At 37.4% G+C, this 18,575-nt stretch overlaps 2 protein-coding genes across 2 annotated transcripts; both read right to left on the bottom strand.

Annotated features, from left to right (window-relative positions):
• Positions 1–9,869: 9,869 nt before the first annotated feature.
• Positions 9,870–10,814, bottom strand: LOC120351616. The gene has a single exon (XM_039429488.1). The coding sequence runs from the start codon at positions 10,812–10,814 to the stop codon at positions 9,870–9,872; it is 945 nt and encodes a 314-aa protein (XP_039285422.1).
• A 271-nt stretch (positions 10,815–11,085) lies between these two features.
• Positions 11,086–16,166, bottom strand: LOC111043468. Its single transcript, XM_039429487.1, has 2 exons — positions 16,020–16,166; positions 11,086–14,586 (listed from the first exon to the last, which is right to left on the bottom strand). Exons 1-2 carry the CDS (start codon positions 16,164–16,166, stop codon positions 11,086–11,088), a joined length of 3,648 nt encoding a protein of 1,215 aa, XP_039285421.1.
• Positions 16,167–18,575: the final 2,409 nt, after the last annotated feature.

Raw genomic sequence — 18,575 nt, 5'->3', positions numbered from 1 at the left:
CTGAATTCCTCTAAAGAGTAGAATGGATTTACTATGAGCCATTTTCTTAAATGTCTGAGGAATACAGGCAGGGGAAGGGTACGGAAGGAGGCTGGTAAAAGGTTGAAAAATTTTATCCCCACTATTGGAAAACTCGAAAGAGATTTGCTGAGTCTGCACCTAGGTACATGCAGATCTCCACTGGCCCTAGTCGGATAATTGTGAATATCACTGGCAACCGTCAGTACATTTTCCCTCAATTTTATCTCTTTCAAGCACTGATACAGAAATTCATTGAAAACTGTTAATATTGAATTTTCCTTGAATAGAGGTTTACAATGATCTAGGTAATCTGCATTGCTTATTATTCTGACTGCTTTCTTCTGTAAAACTAATATTTTTTTTACACCTGAGGAATGGCCCCATAACGTGATACCATAAGACAGGATTGAATGGAAAAAAGCATAATAAGCTTGTTTAACATAATTATCAGGCAACTCACATTTTAGTCTCCTCAATAGAAATATATTTCTGCTTAGCTTAGAGCAAATCATTCCAACATGATGTTCCCATAATAGTTTAGAATCCAGCATGAAACCCAGTAGTTTAACTGGGTTGTCTGTCCCGCTAGCATTGTTTAATGAAAATGTGATTTCCTGTGTTTTAGTTTCATTTAAAACAAGTTTGTTAATAGAGAACCATTTTTTAGCTTTATTGTAATGATCAAGAACTGAGTTTCTTGCAAGGTCTACTGTGGAACTGGATGCATAAATAGTGGTATCGTCGGCAAACATCAAAGCCCTACCAGATAAACAATAGAACAGATCGTTTATTGAAACAATGAAAAGTAAAGGCCCCAAAACTGAACTCTGTGGAACTCCCCTTCTAACAGGCAGTGGTGGAGAGTCAACACCGTTCCAGCTCACTATCTGTTGTCTATCTGCCAAATAGGATTCAGTCAACCTGAGCGCATCATCTTTAAGACCATAATACTTTAACTTCAAGAGGAGAATATCATGTGGAATGCACTCAAATGCACGCGATAAGTCACATAGTAAGGCGCAGGTAGATTCCCTGGTTTCAAAACGATTTAAAATATGCTGGACAAGGGATTCAACAGCCAACACCGTTGACTTATTTTTCCTGAAACCAAACTGAGCTGATACCAAATGATGATGCTTTTCAAGGTAGTTGTACAATTGGTGAAATAAAATGTACTCGAATATTTTGGCAATCATAGGAATGATAGAAATGGGCCTATAGCTAGAAGTATTATTTCGTACACCCTTTTTGAAAATTGGTACTGTTCTAGAGAGTTTCAGCTGGTCAGGAAAAATGCCTTCTGATATGCATGTATTAAACAAGAATGCCAGCAAGGGAGCGAGAATCGGCATTATTTGTTTCATAAAATTAGGTGTCATTCCATATATATCTCTTGTGTTACCTTTTTTCAAATTTTTGGTTGCATCTATTACATCCTGATCACTTACTGGACTCCAACTAAATGAAGAGACAACACTAGGCAACAGAGTATGGTTTATAGGAGTATCATCCAAATTCAATTGTATTTCATTAACAAGTTTTTCCACTGATTTAACAAAGTAATTGTTGAATTCGTCAGCTGATGCAAAAGAATCATCTTTCATTTCTGAGGGAGATCTATGCTGATTTATTAGACTCCATGCAGCTTTGCTTGGGTTGGATGATTCAATAATAAACTCGGCATTGGCATTTAGTTTGGCAATTTTTATTTTTGAGCGATATTCGCGTCTAAGGTTACGCAACAGGCTCATCAAGTTGGGATTGATCTTGGCCAAGTCACTTACAATCATTATAAAATCTCTGAGTCTGGCCATCTCGGGACTGTACCGGTCAACTTTTGGTCTGCTAGGTCTACCTAATTTCATTGGAGCTCTACTATATTTTATGTTCACATTTTTTGACTTGAGTGGGAAAAAAGAGTTGAGTAATTCATTAAACTTAAAAAAGAAAGTATTAAACATTTCCTTGCCTGGCAATTCTCTTACAATATTTAACCATACCTCAATGTTGGACTGCAATGCAGTACCAAATAATATAGTAGCACTTTCACTCATAGTCCTAAACTTGAAGGATTTACTCATCCTAGGCAGATTATCCAGATATGCCAGTTTGACATCCATAAATACATGTTTGTGATCTGATATCTGGTTACCACTAACATTAACAGAGTAGCTGTCATTTTTGAGGTTGGTCAAGATAGAATCTAGAGATGCATTTCCCCTAGTCGCCTCCTGTACTGTGCTATGCATACCAAAGCCCTGAATCAAATGTATAAAGTCCTTCATTTCATTGGGAGAGTATACTGTATTGAAATTATGATCTGTGCCAACAAGAAGAAATAGGCCAGCTGATAGTAAATTGGTCAGGCATTGTTCCAGCTTATTGAAAAACAAGTTAACATTACCACCTGGAGGCCTATACATAGCAACCACTACCAGTGATAATTCAGCAACAGATAAACCTGCAAACTCTGCCACACCCTCAACACAAAAAACACTTAATTCCAATGGATTTACAGTTAAGGAGAGTCTGCTATTAAAGTAGACTGATGCTCCACCCCAAGGGGTTTTCCTACAAAAATGACTGACAATATCCAAATCACCTATCTTGCCATAAAATTCTATTTCTTCATCAAGTAGCCAATGCTCAACAATACATAGGATATCAATATTACTAGAGTAACATAAATGCTCCAGTTCACTTATTTTATTTCTCAGACTCTGAGCATTGATTAAGCACATTTTCAGGTCACAGAGGCTTGGCTTGATATTTTCCCTGTTACTCATGACAGCAGGACCCATTAGTTCTACTACAGACTGAGATACCTCCTCCTGGTCTGATCCAAAAAATTTTTGTCAACAGTCAACACACTATTATTACAATCTATCCTCGAATTCAAGCTCAAGCTCTTCGCCAATAATTGAGATCTACCCGAAACTTCTTTAATATTTCTACTTACATATGGCATAGATTTATTGACTACAATGCTAGTGCTATTGGTCGTAACTGGGAGAACAGCATCATGATTGCTATTTCTGCTCAAAATGAGAATAGACAACTCTCTACAAGCATGTACTTCACCGGCTCTATTCAGATGCAACCCTTGACGTGTGTGGGACCTGCGATTATAGTAATATAAGTCAAGCAGCATTGCTTTGGAACTGCGGGCTATATACCTAATCTTAGTATTAGTTATCTCAATAAGTCTATTGACGATATTGTTCTCATGCAGATCGTATCTATATGGAATTGTACACAATATTAGATTTGTTGAGTTTGTACTTCTAATAATTCTTTCAACTAAGTCTACACAACTATGTATTCACAACTAAGTCTACGTCCAATTCAGAAGACAGCGAATCATAATTATTAGTTCCACCCAGCAGAACAACAAAGTCTTTCATGGTGAACTTCTCAAGATCCTTGTCAGAGCTGATCATTTCAGCAATATGTTGCACTGGAGCACCACTGTACACGTTTCCAGTGATCACAGTATCCTCGTCCATACGTGTAGACAGAAATCTCGAGAAATCCCGACCTTGACTATCGGAGAAAACATCAACTCGCCTATTTGTTCCTCTCTGCAACGATCTGGAATGTCTATTTTGGCGGGAAAAACTCTTCTCGCTGGCCTTGGCGGTTTCCGCTTCTCCGATGATAATATGATTGTAGTTTCGTTGAGAAGGTGGATCAACGGTTTTACATTGAACGCTGATGAGGAGAGAACAAGACTAACTCCCTTTTAGATCTGTCGCCGCGACGCCTGAACATTCCTGGAGGACGACTAATCATCTTCACCCTTCATCCATATCCGCCAGGGACTCCGGACATCGCGACGACAACTACAAGATGAGTACTTGATCTTTCCCCACCAGAATTCAATGTGTCCCTTAAATTTTGGTCTCTTAAAGACGTAAAAATAATTAAATTTGGTCTCTTAAAGACAAAGATAATCTTTAATTGAAGAAAGTATTTATTGTAAAGTGTTGTTTGAATTTAAATATTTAATATAGAGGCAATCAATCGTCAAATGATTTTTATTTCGGATTCCTCACCACTAGAATAGTACTAGAAATTTCACTAACCCCTCCACCATCGGGGTCTCGCATGATTTCCAAACTTAATTATAGTTGTCTGAGAATTTAGGTTCTCAAAAGACACTATATCCATTACATCCATCGCTGATGACACAGCCTCAGCATACTCAGCCAAAGACGAAAGAGAATTGCATAGAATGATTCAGCATGATCTATTTGATCTGCGATGTTGGTTTGATTGCAACAAATTAGCAATTAATGCAGCTAAAACCTCCTACATAAACTTCTCTTTGTCAGCAACTTTCTATTTCCTAGATCCTATTAAATACGATCAATTTGGATGTGATTCGATGGGTAGTGACTGTGAAGTTATAAAACAATCAGAATCCGTCAAATATTTAGGATTGATTTTGGACCAGAGTTTAACTTGGGACTTTCACATAAGAAAAATAAAAAGGTACCTACTATATTTAGTAAAGACATTTTATCGATTAAGAGAGTTCTTCCCTGTATCTATTCTTCGTATGATGTATTTTGCTTTTTTCAATTGTAGGTTGGAGTATGGCATTTCTTGCTATGCTTCCACATTCATGTCACATTTTAAAAATCTTATAGTTCTACAAAAATCTGTCATTAGGGTCATTTATGGTGCTAGTAGACGGGCTCATACTTTCACGTTTAAATCATTGGGGAGTCTCCCTTTTAGATATATGTAAGTCTTGAAAGTTCTATCCCTATTTTATAAAATGAGTGGGGATAGATATTTGATGGGAAATATTGGACAAGACAGTTTGGTTACACGGCAAACTACACGAATGCTGGTGAGACTTCCCAAACCCAACTGTACCACCTTCCAAAGATGTTTCATTTTTCTGGGACCAAAATTTCACAATATCCTTCCTGAGGAAATAAGGAAACTAAAAATCTGCAAACAATTCATTCATAAAACGAAGTGTTGGCTATGGCTTCATTCACCTTTGGAAATTGAAAATTTCTTCAGAGTGGTAAGCTAAGTAAATAAATTGTCATAAAACCTAAACATTTTTCTTCTTCTTCTCTCTTCTGTCTTAAATTCTTTTTTCTGCCTTAAAATACCTATTGGTCGATTTATAGGTGGTGGCTTCCTCCCCACTGTTCACATGAAGTTTATATCACTATGAGATATAAGTAACGAGGGGAATGCTCCGATATGTCAATTGTCGAATATTGATGACTGTGTGAATGCGTGTGTATGTGTCGTTTCGTTTTCTTATGTCCCATTATTCAAACTCCTATTCACGGACAAGGGCTTTGCGGAAGCTCTTTTGTGAATAGTATTTTCATTTGCATCGGTTCTTACAATTTGAAAAGCAATACATGAAAAAGAAAAATTACATAACTATAATACATTCAATTAAGCAAATCTGGAATCAACTACAGAATAATAGAAAGCTGTAATAGAAATACATGAAGATTATAATAGTGAAAAATCAAGAGATCTAGAATTGAATATTAGAGTAACCACTAATTCTGTAAAGATAATTAAGAGATTATGTATTGTTATAAACTATCTATTGTGGAAATCAGAACGATTAAATCAGAAATACAAAATAGTATAAACTGAAAGAATATGCACTATGAAAGTACACTGTACAAAAAATAAAGATAATCCGAAAAAATAAAATCTAGGTACTTATTAGAGTGGCCTCACCATTCCTGTAAGTCGGGTCTCCAGATAACTCCTGTGTATTTGAATACGTCCCTTTGTATCCAAATTTATAAACGTATTTTTCTCCTTCGTGTCTAGATATGGTACTTTTTATTCAATTCAAAAAGTAAATCTCACTGAACAGCTGTAAATGAGATAAGGATTGAGATGAATGGATTGAGATTGAGAAGCATGCCATTTACCAGCCAAAAAATAAGTGTCTTATGAAATTCATTAATAGCTTGAAATGCATAGAGTCACACTACTGTAGAGGAGGTAATCAAAGAAAGTACCTAAGTTCCAGTCTGAACATAAAACGATTGTGGAAAATATTATACTCCTCCAAACCGACCAACCTGCCTGAAAAACTCTTTTATTTCAGAAGCATTTTCAATAATAAATACAATTTAGGATTTGAAGGGCACAGGGGAAAAACCAACTCAGTCAAAAAATTGAAAAAATGAGATCTAGGTGGCATATTATTCTTCGAAACAAGTACTTTAACATCCTGAAGTATGCGCGGGAAAAAACAACTCTGTCATGTGTTATTCATATGTTTTAGTTAGTGGTGCTGGGGAAGAAACAACTCAGTCAAGTTGATTCAGGGGAAAATACAACTCAGTCAGTTATTTAGCAGACGACGTGCCAGCTGTCACCATTCTGTTAGTAGCTGAGTTGTGTTGATTCGTTGATTGTTAGCAAATTAATAAGTCAATTTCATGGTTAGATACTGTCGAATTAGTTTATTTTGTGAAGTATAAGTATTGCATTATTTTTCAATAATGATTGATTCGGAATTTGTGTCAGACAGCAGTGATAGTGACGAAAATGTTCGATCTACTGAAATAAAATCAAGCAAGAAACGGCCCCCATTCCTCTACCAAAGGAAAAATATGAAGACTTGAAAGCATTAATTAAGTATTGTGAGAAAGAAGGTACAAAGGAGTACTATGCAGGTCTTTTTGCAAATGAGGACATTGCTGTTCATGACAACAATCATGATGATTACCTATGACAGCAATGACAATGATAGTGACTTCTGAACATTTTACATGATTGAACATTTTACTATGATGATTACAATGATGATGTTGATGTTGATTTTGATGATGATGATGATGATGATGATGATGTCGATGTCGATGCTAATGATGTTGATGGTGAGAACTATTCTGTTTTATTTTTTTTAACAATGACAAAGATAGTGGTGATGATAGTGACTTCTGAACATTTTACATGATTGAACATTTTACTATGATGATTACAATGATGATGATGACTATGTCGATGCTGATGATGTTGATGGTGAGAACTATTCTGTTTATTGTTAATTTTCCTTCAATAATAACATAAGTTTGACTAACCCTGTAGTTTAAAGTTTTTTCATCATAAAATACAGGGGAAAAACCAACAGAGTCATGATTGTTTTTTGTTAACATCCATGTGAAAATGCCTACATAAAAACAAATTATGAATTTACTTTCCTGTTAACATAAGAAGTGTATGGTCTATGTAATGAAACAGTTATGAAAGAGGTTTGTTGAATTGTTTTGGACTTGGAACGTTTTTGAAATTGATTTTCGATTTTCTCAAAACTAACTTTTTTGACTAAGTTGGTTTTTCCCCTGTGCCCTTCATTTGGTACACCTCGAACTGACGTTTGTTCACTTTGTATTGAACTTTCAGAGAAACTAAAAAGAGAAGATGATCCTGCAAAAAAAAAAACGTTTTAATAACAGAGAAGAGAGTTCATAAGTTGAAGTATAAGGCCTTTTATGACAAACTGAAAGATCCCAATACTTTAATCCTATCGTTTGACTGTCAAAAAAATCTGCCCCTACCAAAAGTACCTGACCAATCTACTTACTACAGCCGTAAAGTATACGTTCATAACTTTACTGTTGTCAAAGGTAATAGCAAATCAGAGCTTGGCCAGGACAATGTAACGGTGTACTGCTGGACAGAAAATGAATATTATAAAGACTCAAATTTGATTGCCTCCTGCCTTTTGGATACACTTGAAACAACTGATATGACAGGGTACAGTACACTACGTCTAGTATCAGACGGCTGCTCGGGCCAAAACAAAAACTCAACTTTAATGACAATGGTAAGCACTTGACTCAGCAAATCAATCAATCAAAGAAGTAGAGATTGTGTTTCCAGTAACTGGCCACAGTTTCCTACCTGCGGATCGAGTATTTGGGAATATTGATAAAGAACTCAAGAGAAAGGAAGTCCTAGTAAATCCTAAAGAGGTGTATGATATCATTAAAACTTATGCAAAGATTAAGTTGGTAGGAACAGATGTGAAAGTGTATGATTTCAAAAAAACAAAAGAAACTATCATAAAAGAGGTTCAGAAATGGCACTTTCAGATTTCAAAAATAAAAAGAGTGTATATGAATAGAATTGGAAATAACTGCACAGTAAGAGGAGAAATTGCTTATAAAAGTGATATTGGATCCTACAGAAAAATTACAAGAGTGGGAAAGACAATGAAGCACTTTGTACCAGAAGAGGTGCTAAAGAAGAATGAGCTGAATGCAAACAAAAAGAAGGATGTTGATAAACTGCTAAAGAAACATTATGGTGACCTATGGCGAGACATGCCCGAATTCGAATTCTACAAATTTGTTGTAGATCATTCAAATTGTCAAGGAGATCTCCAAGATGACTTGTGCGAACAACAAGAAAGAGATTTAACTCTTATTCTTCAATACCTCACTTCAATGTTGTTCACAAAAGTCATCTTCAGAATCTTCTTGTCAATTAAAATGATCTACAATAAATTCAATTCGTACAAAACAGTACAAAATTATGTACATTGTTCAAAATAATTTGAAATGTAGAATTAAATTAAGATTTATTAATTTATGATTTGAAAATAAAATAATATTATCTGCAATAATTATATTCCTCTTCAATGGTTGCCTTATCACGTTCCCTGCTATTATAGACTACAGTGACATGCCTGTAACTCATTATGAAACCAGAGTCAAAAATGACATAATCCACTTTGATCAGGATCAAAATAGACCAAATCCTAGTGTTGGAGTCGAAAGTGACATAATCCAAGCTTTAAGTCTACATAATTATTATGCGAGTGAATAAAATTGTATTTTTATTGTCTACATATAGTTTAAAAGATAATAGTGAAGAGCTCGATTCCAAACGGGCCTAAGTCCATTTTTGTAGAAATTGAGATATCAGCTGATTATTGAACCTTATACATAGACCTTCATTCCTAGCATACTAACTACTCCAAACTCTCCTTGGTCACTACAAAATAAATATCACAATATCACGTTTTTTTCCAAAGTGTATCTAAGTCTGTTAGAGCCAATGTAATGGGCTTCAAATCATGTTACTTAGTAGCTCAAAATAAAGTCGTTACCTTTAAGAAGCTTCTCGTACAAGGATGGCGGGTTCGCAGTGGACTGTAACAGCGGTTTTCTCATTCGGGTAGGTGGTAGCACGTTATTGTAATAAGAAATCACTTGCACTGGCTGGGGGGAAAACATGGGCCCATGTCGCAGCGAAGAGGTCGTACATTTATAAGTTCTTTCAAAGGGAGGAAAAATTGGTAGCGTTAGTGCACGTTTTAGAACAAGCCATCTTGACAAAGCGGAAAAAAAACGGGCGAAGTAGTAGTGGGGAGTGGAACAAGCCGAGAGAGAGAGCAGTGCCATCTACAATGGGCTTGGCGATATCATTGCGGCTGATGGCAGTGGCATGTTAGATGGCCATAGGTGAGCGCGGTTGATTCAAAACACACAGCCAACTTACCGACAGATATAAGAGGGAAACTGCCGAAGTTATATTGGCAGTAACATACCCCCCCCTCAAAAACGAACAGTTTTTCATAGCGGTGGAAACAATCTCCAGCGGGTCGGTGACAATACACAGTGAGAGCGTTGCACAAATGACCAGAAAGGTGGCGCAGACAGGAACAGTGGTGTAGCTAGGAGCAGCGGTGTAGACAGAAACAGCAGTGTAGACAGGAACGGCGGTGTAGACAGTAACGGCGGTGTAGACAGTAGCAGCGGTGTAGACAATAACAATCCTCACGGATGTGAGCGAGGCGGTCTTCATGCGGTGTGTGCGGTAACTTGTAGAAGGTTTCAAATGATGCGGTGAACTTTGCGTATGTCTCGAACAATGTTCCCAGATGCGCATTTGATAGTGACTACACGTACTAGTCCATCTTTACCAGGGTGTAGCGCAATAATCCTGCCTAACGGCCAGCTGAGAGGAGAGGTGTTGACAGATTTGATTATGACCAAATTGTTAAGTTGCAAGTTTCTTTCAGCGGTTTTCCATTTTGTGCGATTGATCAAGGTGCATAGGTACTCCTTGGACCAGCGATTCCAGAAATATTGGGTCATTTGGTTTGTAAGTCTCCAGCGGCGTGCGACCAATAGTTCCTTCGTCTCTATGGGTTGCGGTGGTGCGGTAAGAGGTCTACCAATTAGGAAGTGCCCGGGAGTGAGCACGGAGGCAGCTTCAGCAGGTTCAGAGGACAATTCTGTAAGCGGTCGACTATTTAGAATACTTTCAATTCTAACGAAAATGGTGTCATACTCTTCGTATGTAAGAGCTGTGTCCCCAATACAGCGGTGTAGCAGTGTTTTGGCGGATTTGACGGCGGCTTCCCATATGCCTCCTTGATGCGGAGCATAAGGGGGAATGAACTTCCAGTTTATGCCGTAGTTAGACAGAAAGCACTTCACTTCAGAGGGCATCGTCTTCAAGAGTTTTTCTAACTCATACATTTTTCTTGCGGCGGATGTGAAAGTCTTAGCGTTGTCTGAAAACAGAGTGTGCGGCGCACCTCTGCGGGCAATAAATCGGTGTAGAGCGGTGATGAAGTTGTTGACAGACATCGAGGACAGGAACTCTAGATGAGTAGCTTTGGTGGTCAAACATACAAATATGCACAGATAACCTTTTGTTGTTTGTGTGCGTTTCAATAAAGATGTTTTGCATGAGAAAGGACCAGCAAAGTCCAAGCCAGTTAAATTGAATGGTCTATTGGCAGTGACTCGTTCAGCAGGTAGCGGGGCCATACGTTGCTGTAGGTTGGTGCGGCAAAAGCGGTTACAAATGACACATTGATGTATTATGCGGCGAACTTGATTGCGGGCAGAGATTATCCAATACTGTTGGCAAACAGCTGCTTGTGTGGTGCGGGGACCGGCATGACAATTTTGAAGATGTATGTGTCGAATGATGAGTGAGGATACATGCTCATTTTTCGGCAGCAATAATGGATTTCTAGCTTCACTAGAAATCGGAGCGTGCTCAAGACGACCAGATAAGCGTATCAAATCGTAATCATCAATGTACGGTTTCTAACGTTAGTAGATGCTTAGGACATTCTCCAGCTTTCAACTCTGTTATTTCCTTCTGAAATTTATCCCGTTGCACAACATGAACAATGAGTTTTCTAGCTATTTCAGCTTCACAGGCGGTGGTGTCAATTGAGGCAGGCGTTTCACAGGTTTCAATCTGTTTGACTATTTTGCAGCGATATTCATAACGGGCTGGTTTGATGCGGTTGACAAATCTTAGTATGTAGACAAAAATACAACATAGCTTTCCAAATTTGGATACACGTTCTATAGCGGTATACAAACGATTCTCAATTGGTTCTTCAACAGTAGCGAGAATGTACAGCGGGTTAGTTTTCATCTCAGGTACAATGTTGGAAACAAGATGATTGGACACGGGAAAGTCAGTGGCGAGACAACGAAACGCATTGGTAGTGTGCCACCAATCATGGCAGGAGACGATTTCAGCGGGAGTCAAGCCTCTCGAAGCAATATCTGCACAGTTGTTAGCAGAAGTAACGTGATGCCATGACTCAAGTTTTGTTAACTGAGTAATTTGCTGTACTCTGTTGGCAACAAAAATCTGCAATTTGTATGTGGGTGTGTTGATCCAATCCAAGGCAGTCTTGGAATCGGTGTAGAGTCGAATTTCTTGTAAATCATATTCGGACAGCGTAGGTAAGATGGCGGATAGTAAACGAGCAAGCAGCAAACAACCCATCAATTCCAGGCGTGGAATTGTCATAGTTTTCAGCGGGGCGACATGACTTTTGGCGGCTATGAGACGGCAGTTAACATATCTATTTTCAGTCTCTTCATGAATATATATACAAGCAGCAAACCCCTTTTCGGAGGCATCGGCGAATCCAAGCAGCCGGGTAGTAGAGCGGTTACAGGCGAGTAAACGCGGGATTACAACATTGTCCAAACGGGAAATTTCAGCGGTAATCAGCTCCCAATGAGCTCGAAGTGAGGCTGGAACCTCAGTGTCCCAAGCTAATTGCTGGAACCACAGCGTGCGCATGAATAGCTTGAACAGCATTATGAGAGGAGTGAGCCACCCAAGGGGGTCGTAGACTCGAGCGATGAATGATAGAACGGTTCTTTTAGTGATTTGCCCATTAAAAGGAGAAATGAAATAGCGAAAGTTGTCCGCGAGCGGGCTGTAGACAATTTCAAGAACTTTTGCAGTAGCGTTGTCATCAAACATACAATCTTGATTTTCCAAAAATTCTGCAGGCAAGTTAGCGATCAATTCAGGAGTATTAGAGTTCCATTTCAGAAGTTCAAAGGAGCCAAGCAACAATAACTCAATCAGTTCAGAAATAAGCGTTTGTGCTTCAGAAAAATTGTTACTTCCTCCCAGCAGGTCATCAACATAAGTTTGACTTGTTAAAACTTTACTTGCCAGAGGGAATGCTTCTCCTTCATCCTTGACAAGTTGTTGCAATGTGTGTTGCGCTAAATAAGCACTGGAAGTAAGCCCATAGGTTACGGTTTTAAGTTCAAATTCTTTTGCAGGTTCATGATAATTAGGTTTCCAAAAAACATGTTGGTGACGGCAGTCTTCAGGCCTTAACAAAATCTGGCGATACATCTGCTTGCAATCAGAAAGGACAATGTACTTGTAAGTGCGGAATTTGGTCAATACTTGAATAATATTGGACTGCAGTTTTGGCCCTGGTAACAAATTCTCATTTAGTGAATGCCCATTGATATCCTTGCTGGAAGCATTAAACACCACCCTGATTTTCTGAGTGGGGTCCTTATTTTTAAAAACTGCATGGTGTGGAATCACATAGTCAGAAGCGGATTTGGCAAGTTCCAAATGGCCAAGCTCATGATATTCTGTCATGAAGTTGTCGTATTTCTTCTTTAGTTCCGAAGAATTTTCCAAGCGTTTTAATAATCCAAGGTGACTTCGATAAGCTTGCTTGCGGTTTGAAACAAGAACAGGCGCGCTAGGCTTGAAGGGGAGTGCGACTACATATCTGCCTTCATCATTGCGGTAGGTAGTGGACTCATAGAGCTGTTCACAGAGTTCATCTTCAGGTGATAAGAGTTTCGCATTTATTTGGACATCTTCAGTCTCCCAAAACTTGTTCATGACCTCAGCAAGCGGTTCTTCGCGGGCAAACATGGTGCAGATAAGTTGCATCTGATGAAGCGGAGCAGGCGAGTCCTCAATATTTAGCTTTCCACTCAGAACATAGCCAAATATAGTGGCGAAGGCAGCGGGATTTCCTGGTATAATAGCATTGGCGGAAGAAACAAATACATTAGGATAAATGTCAGCTCCAATCAAGAGGTCTATCCTATTGGGTTGGTCAAAACCAGGGTCAGCGAGATCCAAAAGTGAAAGTGAGGTTTTGAGCTCACTGCTGATTGGAAAAGCGGGTAGGTCACCAGCTATTTGCTCTAAGACAAGGGCTTCAGTTTGGAGAAAGGTGTTAAACTGCGGTCGAGATAGCAGTGTCAAATGAGTGGTACCTTTTACAGCGGTCGCTTGTTCAGAGATACCATTAATCTGAATGCGTGCGGGCATGATGGTGATACCAAGTTGCTGGGCAGCTCGGGTAGTGATAATCGATCTCATGGAGCCACAATCCAATACAGCACGTAGTAATTGTGATCGGTTGTATTGATCAACAACGGCAACGATAGCGGTGCCCAGTAAAGCAGAAGCGTGTACAGCTTTCACTTGTGCACAGCCACTGAAGGTGTCCGGCATGCCGGTGGATGAACTGCGGGTTGGGGTTGAGATATTGGTCACAGGCGCTGTGCCAAAAGGTGACGAAGAAGACCGTGAGGGACTGGCCGTGTTTTGCGGGATTCTCGAATCGGTACAACATGAATTACTTACATATTGTGATGAGTGTATGTCATCGGTAAACCGCTGTGTTGACATTGGTTCAAATCCTGGTGGCGGGGAGCGACAGCTAGCACCTCCAGAGGTGGAAGCTGGTTGGTAACTAGATATGGTAGGCCTATTATGAGAGCCAGAAGGGTAGCGATCTGGTCGGCGTTCAGCAATTAAAAAGGATTGTGAACTCTCATTATTTTTGCATAGCAGGGTATGGTGATGGATTGATTTACATGCACGACAAGAGGACAGTGAATTGCATTTGGCTTTGAGGTGGGACCCGAGGCATCCGAAGCATCTGTGGTTTTGCTTGACAATATCCATTCGTTTGTTGATAGGTTCCTTCCTAAAGCGCTCACATTTGTACAATGGATGAGGAATGTTGCATAGTACACACAGATTGCTGCCACTTTTGTTTTCAGTAAATTGCGGTTTTACTACTTGTGAATGATCTTCAGTCTTCACTTTTGCGGTTGGTATAGCGGTGTAACTAGCACTAGATAACTGTTCGCTCACCTCATTGATGGCGGTTACCTCCAGCGATTTTTCTTGGTTGGAAATGAATTTCATCAGGTGGTCAAAAGCAGGTAAGTCGTCAGGGCCCAAAGAATTCTCAAATTTGGCTCTTACAGCGTTAGGCAATTTCTGAAGGCAAATCATTGTTATTAAGAAATCAGCATGGTTCAATTTCAAATTAAATAGTGATTGCTTAGCTGAGCCTAATTCAATGGCAAAATGTCTAAGTACTTCAACAAGACTGCCCTTCGGCTGAAAGTTTGTGATTTTGCTGTATAAGGCATAAGCTTGATAGCGTTTGTTGTCATATCGGTTATGCAAACTTTCGAAGGCAAGCTTGTATGCATTTTCAGTGTCAGCAAAGTTTTGAACTAAGCACAAGGCTTCTCCACGTAAATAGGATACAAGTAGATAGTATTTTTCATCATTTGAAAAGTCTTTGCAATTATGTACAGCCGCTTCAAATACGTTTTTAAAGGAAGCCCATTGCTCCATGTCTCCAGAGAATACTGGGATGGACAATTGCGGCTTGATAAAATTTGACACTTTAGATTCAGTAGGAGTGCAGGTATTTACTTCTTCTTTTAATTTAATTTGATCAAAAGTGTCTTGAAATTCCTTTTGAACGTTATCAAATTCGGTCAAAGTAGCTAAAGGCATTTCATCACGTTGTAGGTTGTTAAAATCATCAGCTAATTTTTCAAATTTTTTGTTTAAGTCCAAATAATAATCGCATAATTTTATCGGTATTTCAAATTCATATTTGTTGGCTAAAGCGCAAAGCGACAGCTGAGTGCGTTTTAGCTTGTTGAGCAAGAGTACCTCGGCCATTTCAGGGGAAATAACATTCAAAAACAGTTCAAAAAATAATTTTGTAAACAAAATTTTGAGGCTAGGTCGATGTTTAAGTAAAATCGATAGTCGATAGTCGATATCTCGATGATTGATGACGGTTAATGATCGATATTTCGATAGTCGATGCTTGCACGCTACTGATTCGATTCATCTAACCTCAACCTTGAGAAATTCGAAGAATGCGAAAATAATTGAAGATTCATCCATAGGTCGATCATAATAATTTCATGCGGCTCGGTTGGACCAGAATCGTGTTAGAGCCAATGTAATGGGCTTCAAATCATGTTACTTAGTAGCTCAAAATAAAGTCGTTACCTTTAAGAAGCTTCTCGTACAAGGATGGCGGGTTCGCAGTGGACTGTAACAGCGGTTTTCTCGTTCGGGTAGGCGGTAGCACGTTATTGTAATAAGAAATCACTTGCACTGGCTGGGGGGAAAACATGGGCCCATGTCGCAGCGAAGAGGTCGTACATTTATAAGTTCTTTCAAAGGGAGGAAAAATTGGTAGCGTTAGTGCACGTTTTAGAACAAGCCATCTTGACAAAGCGGAAAAAAAACGGGCGAAGTAGTAGTGGGGAGTGGAACAAGCCGAGAGAGAGAGCAGTGCCATCTACAATGGGCTTGGCGATATCATTGCGGCTGATGGCAGTGGCATGTTAGATGGCCATAGGTGAGCGCGGTTGATTCAAAACACACAGCCAACTTACCGACAGATATAAGAGGGAAACTGCCGAAGTTATATTGGCGGTAACAAAGTCCATTGCTGTTCCTTTCCATTCCAACCTTAGTCCTTTGCGCATGCGCAGAGCATCTTTTTCTGTCTGTCTGTCTACAGATTGAAGCCTAACTACCATTTTTACTTCGAGATCAGAGCGTTGGTGCGTTTCGTGTGTGGTTACTTTGATTGTATCCGCACCGAAACCCCACTTCAGAGATAGAATCATTTGATACTCTTATTTTCCAAGAAGGATTTTGCCTCTTGTCTAATAAAAATATTCATCATTTTACTCTGGATCCTAAACTAACAAATTTACCATTTTCATTAAGTTGACAATGCGTTGGCAATAAATAAAATACATTGCATCTGATTACGTTTATTGAAAACTTTTCAAGTTTACAAAATAAAAGAATGTTACACAATAAAAAACTTATTACTACCAAACCTATACTCTGAATTATGTTTTCTTTTTGACAAGACCTAATTTTTAAAATAATGAACAAATTTTACTGATTTTCTCAAAATAGATTAGATTAAAATTAATTTTTACTCACGTGAATTTAGCCTACCCAAGATTCCACTTTTAATTTTAAACACCTTAAAAAATTTAAATTGACACTTTCAAAAGTTACATTAATAAACAAATTTTCTACTTTATGTTTAATTGAACAAATAAATGAAATAATAAGCTATTAATTAGAATTTTACCAATAAATGTGGAGCAACCAAATTTTTTGTTCTAACTTGTGGGAATCTCAGGTGAAAAAGGTACTGAATCAAACAGGATATATTATGAACTTCCTTTACCTAGAGCAAATAAATCTCAATGCTACTGAAATCTGAGTATCAACCAAATAAAAGTTAAATTTTAAGTTATAATCTGGTTATTTAATTTGTACAATGTCAAAACTTTATAAAAAATTAAATAAACTATTGTTACAATTCAAACGAGTTCATTTATTCAACCTGATTTATTGACATTAAAAGGCGGCAAGTTTAAAATTTTGTTTTGGTGGTACGAGATCGACAAGTTTGAACTACAAAATCAATTCTCTCTCAAGTTAACTGATAATATTTAGTGTAACATTTTTCATTATTTTTCCTAACATTACAAATGCCCGCCTTCAACAATAAAAAAAAATTATTTTCAATTTTGAAAAAATTCAAAATTGATTTTTTTTTATAAGTGTAATCACACAAAGTATAGAAATTCTAAATCAAGATTATTACATCGAATATACTGAAATAATTTTTTTTTTTTATATATATAAAGCAATTGCATTAAATTCTCATAGCAAAATTTAAGTATGTCAAAAAATATTCAAATGATTATTAATTCATATAAGAAAATTACAAAATTATTTCCGTTACATTTTTATGCATAACAATCTAGAATGTATATTGTCAAAATTTTCATCAAAATGAATACCTTATAGATATAAACAAATGTCAAACTGTAAGAATAAAATTCCATAAGTTAATAATAAATGAATATAGATTATTAGAATACAAAACAAATATAGAATAAATCAATGATGTATAGTGGATATATTCATTTTATAAAAAACATTCTCAAATACTCATACTCAATTATGGTCTATTTACGAAGAATAGTTCAATATATGAAGACACTTTCAATATATTTACGTCGATGAATGTTTTTTGCGATGAAATGTTTTATGTGATGATCAATGATGATGAAGAATGTTTTTATTCCAATGAATGCGAAGATGGTAGCAGTATAGAACTCTAGAAGTTCTTGTAGACCAACTCGTTCTTGAAGTACCATGGAATTGTAGTCATCAGTCATCATTGTAGAATTATAGTCACAAATTGTAGACATCGCAAACATCTCGTTTCATTTTTCTTAGTGCTTCTAAAATTTTTTAGGAGTGATTTTTTCTTCTTTTTTATTCTCGAAGATAACATAACAGCATACAGATTTCAGACACATCTTATGCAGTAATAACTTGTAGATACATCGTGAATAACTTGAAGATATTGTAGATTTCAGTCATTTTTTTTTTTTTTTTTTTTTTTTTTTTAGCATCAATGAGAAAGTTCATTTGATAGAAGTTCTTGTAGAAATAACTATTTTATTCGATAGTTATTACGAGTTTTGAAGATCAATTTGACATTTTGTAAAGCAGGAACATTGTTTACAAAAATCCATTAGACTTGGATTTAGATGAAGATGTTACAAAAATCCATTAAACTTGGTTTTATGCGAATCTTGAAGATCAATTTTAACAAAATTTTTTTTTACAACTGGAACATTTTTGGATTTAGACGAAGATGAAAGTTCATTTGCAGGCACATTCGTAGATACATCTCGTTATTTTTTAATCACTCATTTCTTTTACTTCTCACTTTTACATGTCCATACTCGTTTAGATAGCACTTTTATTTGTAGTTGTAGTTGCATTATGTGCAAGTGGAAAATTTTGAAAGGATTAATTTAAGGAACGGAGTGAGTTGCTAGAAAGGATTCACTGTTGCCAATATCTAGAAAGGAATAGCTTTTTAAGGTAAGGTAAATTTTAGG

Source organism: Nilaparvata lugens, chromosome 5 (assembly GCF_014356525.2).
Source record: "Nilaparvata lugens isolate BPH chromosome 5, ASM1435652v1, whole genome shotgun sequence".
NCBI lineage: Eukaryota > Metazoa > Arthropoda > Insecta > Hemiptera > Delphacidae > Nilaparvata > Nilaparvata lugens.
The sequence above is the reverse complement of the archived record's forward strand: the minus strand, read 5'-3'. Positions and strand labels throughout refer to the sequence as shown.

Excerpts from the sequence above, each read along its gene's own strand:
- LOC120351616 (XM_039429488.1), bottom strand. The coding sequence starts at position 10,814 with ATGGCCCCGCTACCTGCTGAACGAGTCACTGCCAATAGACCATTCAAT.
- LOC111043468 (XM_039429487.1), bottom strand. The coding sequence starts at position 16,166 with ATGGTAGTTAGGCTTCAATCTGTAGACAGACAGACAGAAAAAGATGCT. Across the intron at positions 14,587-16,019 it reads TTTCCCTCTTATATCTGTCG|AAATTGCCTAACGCTGTAAG; the intron begins GTAAGTTGGCTG and ends ATTTGCCTTCAG.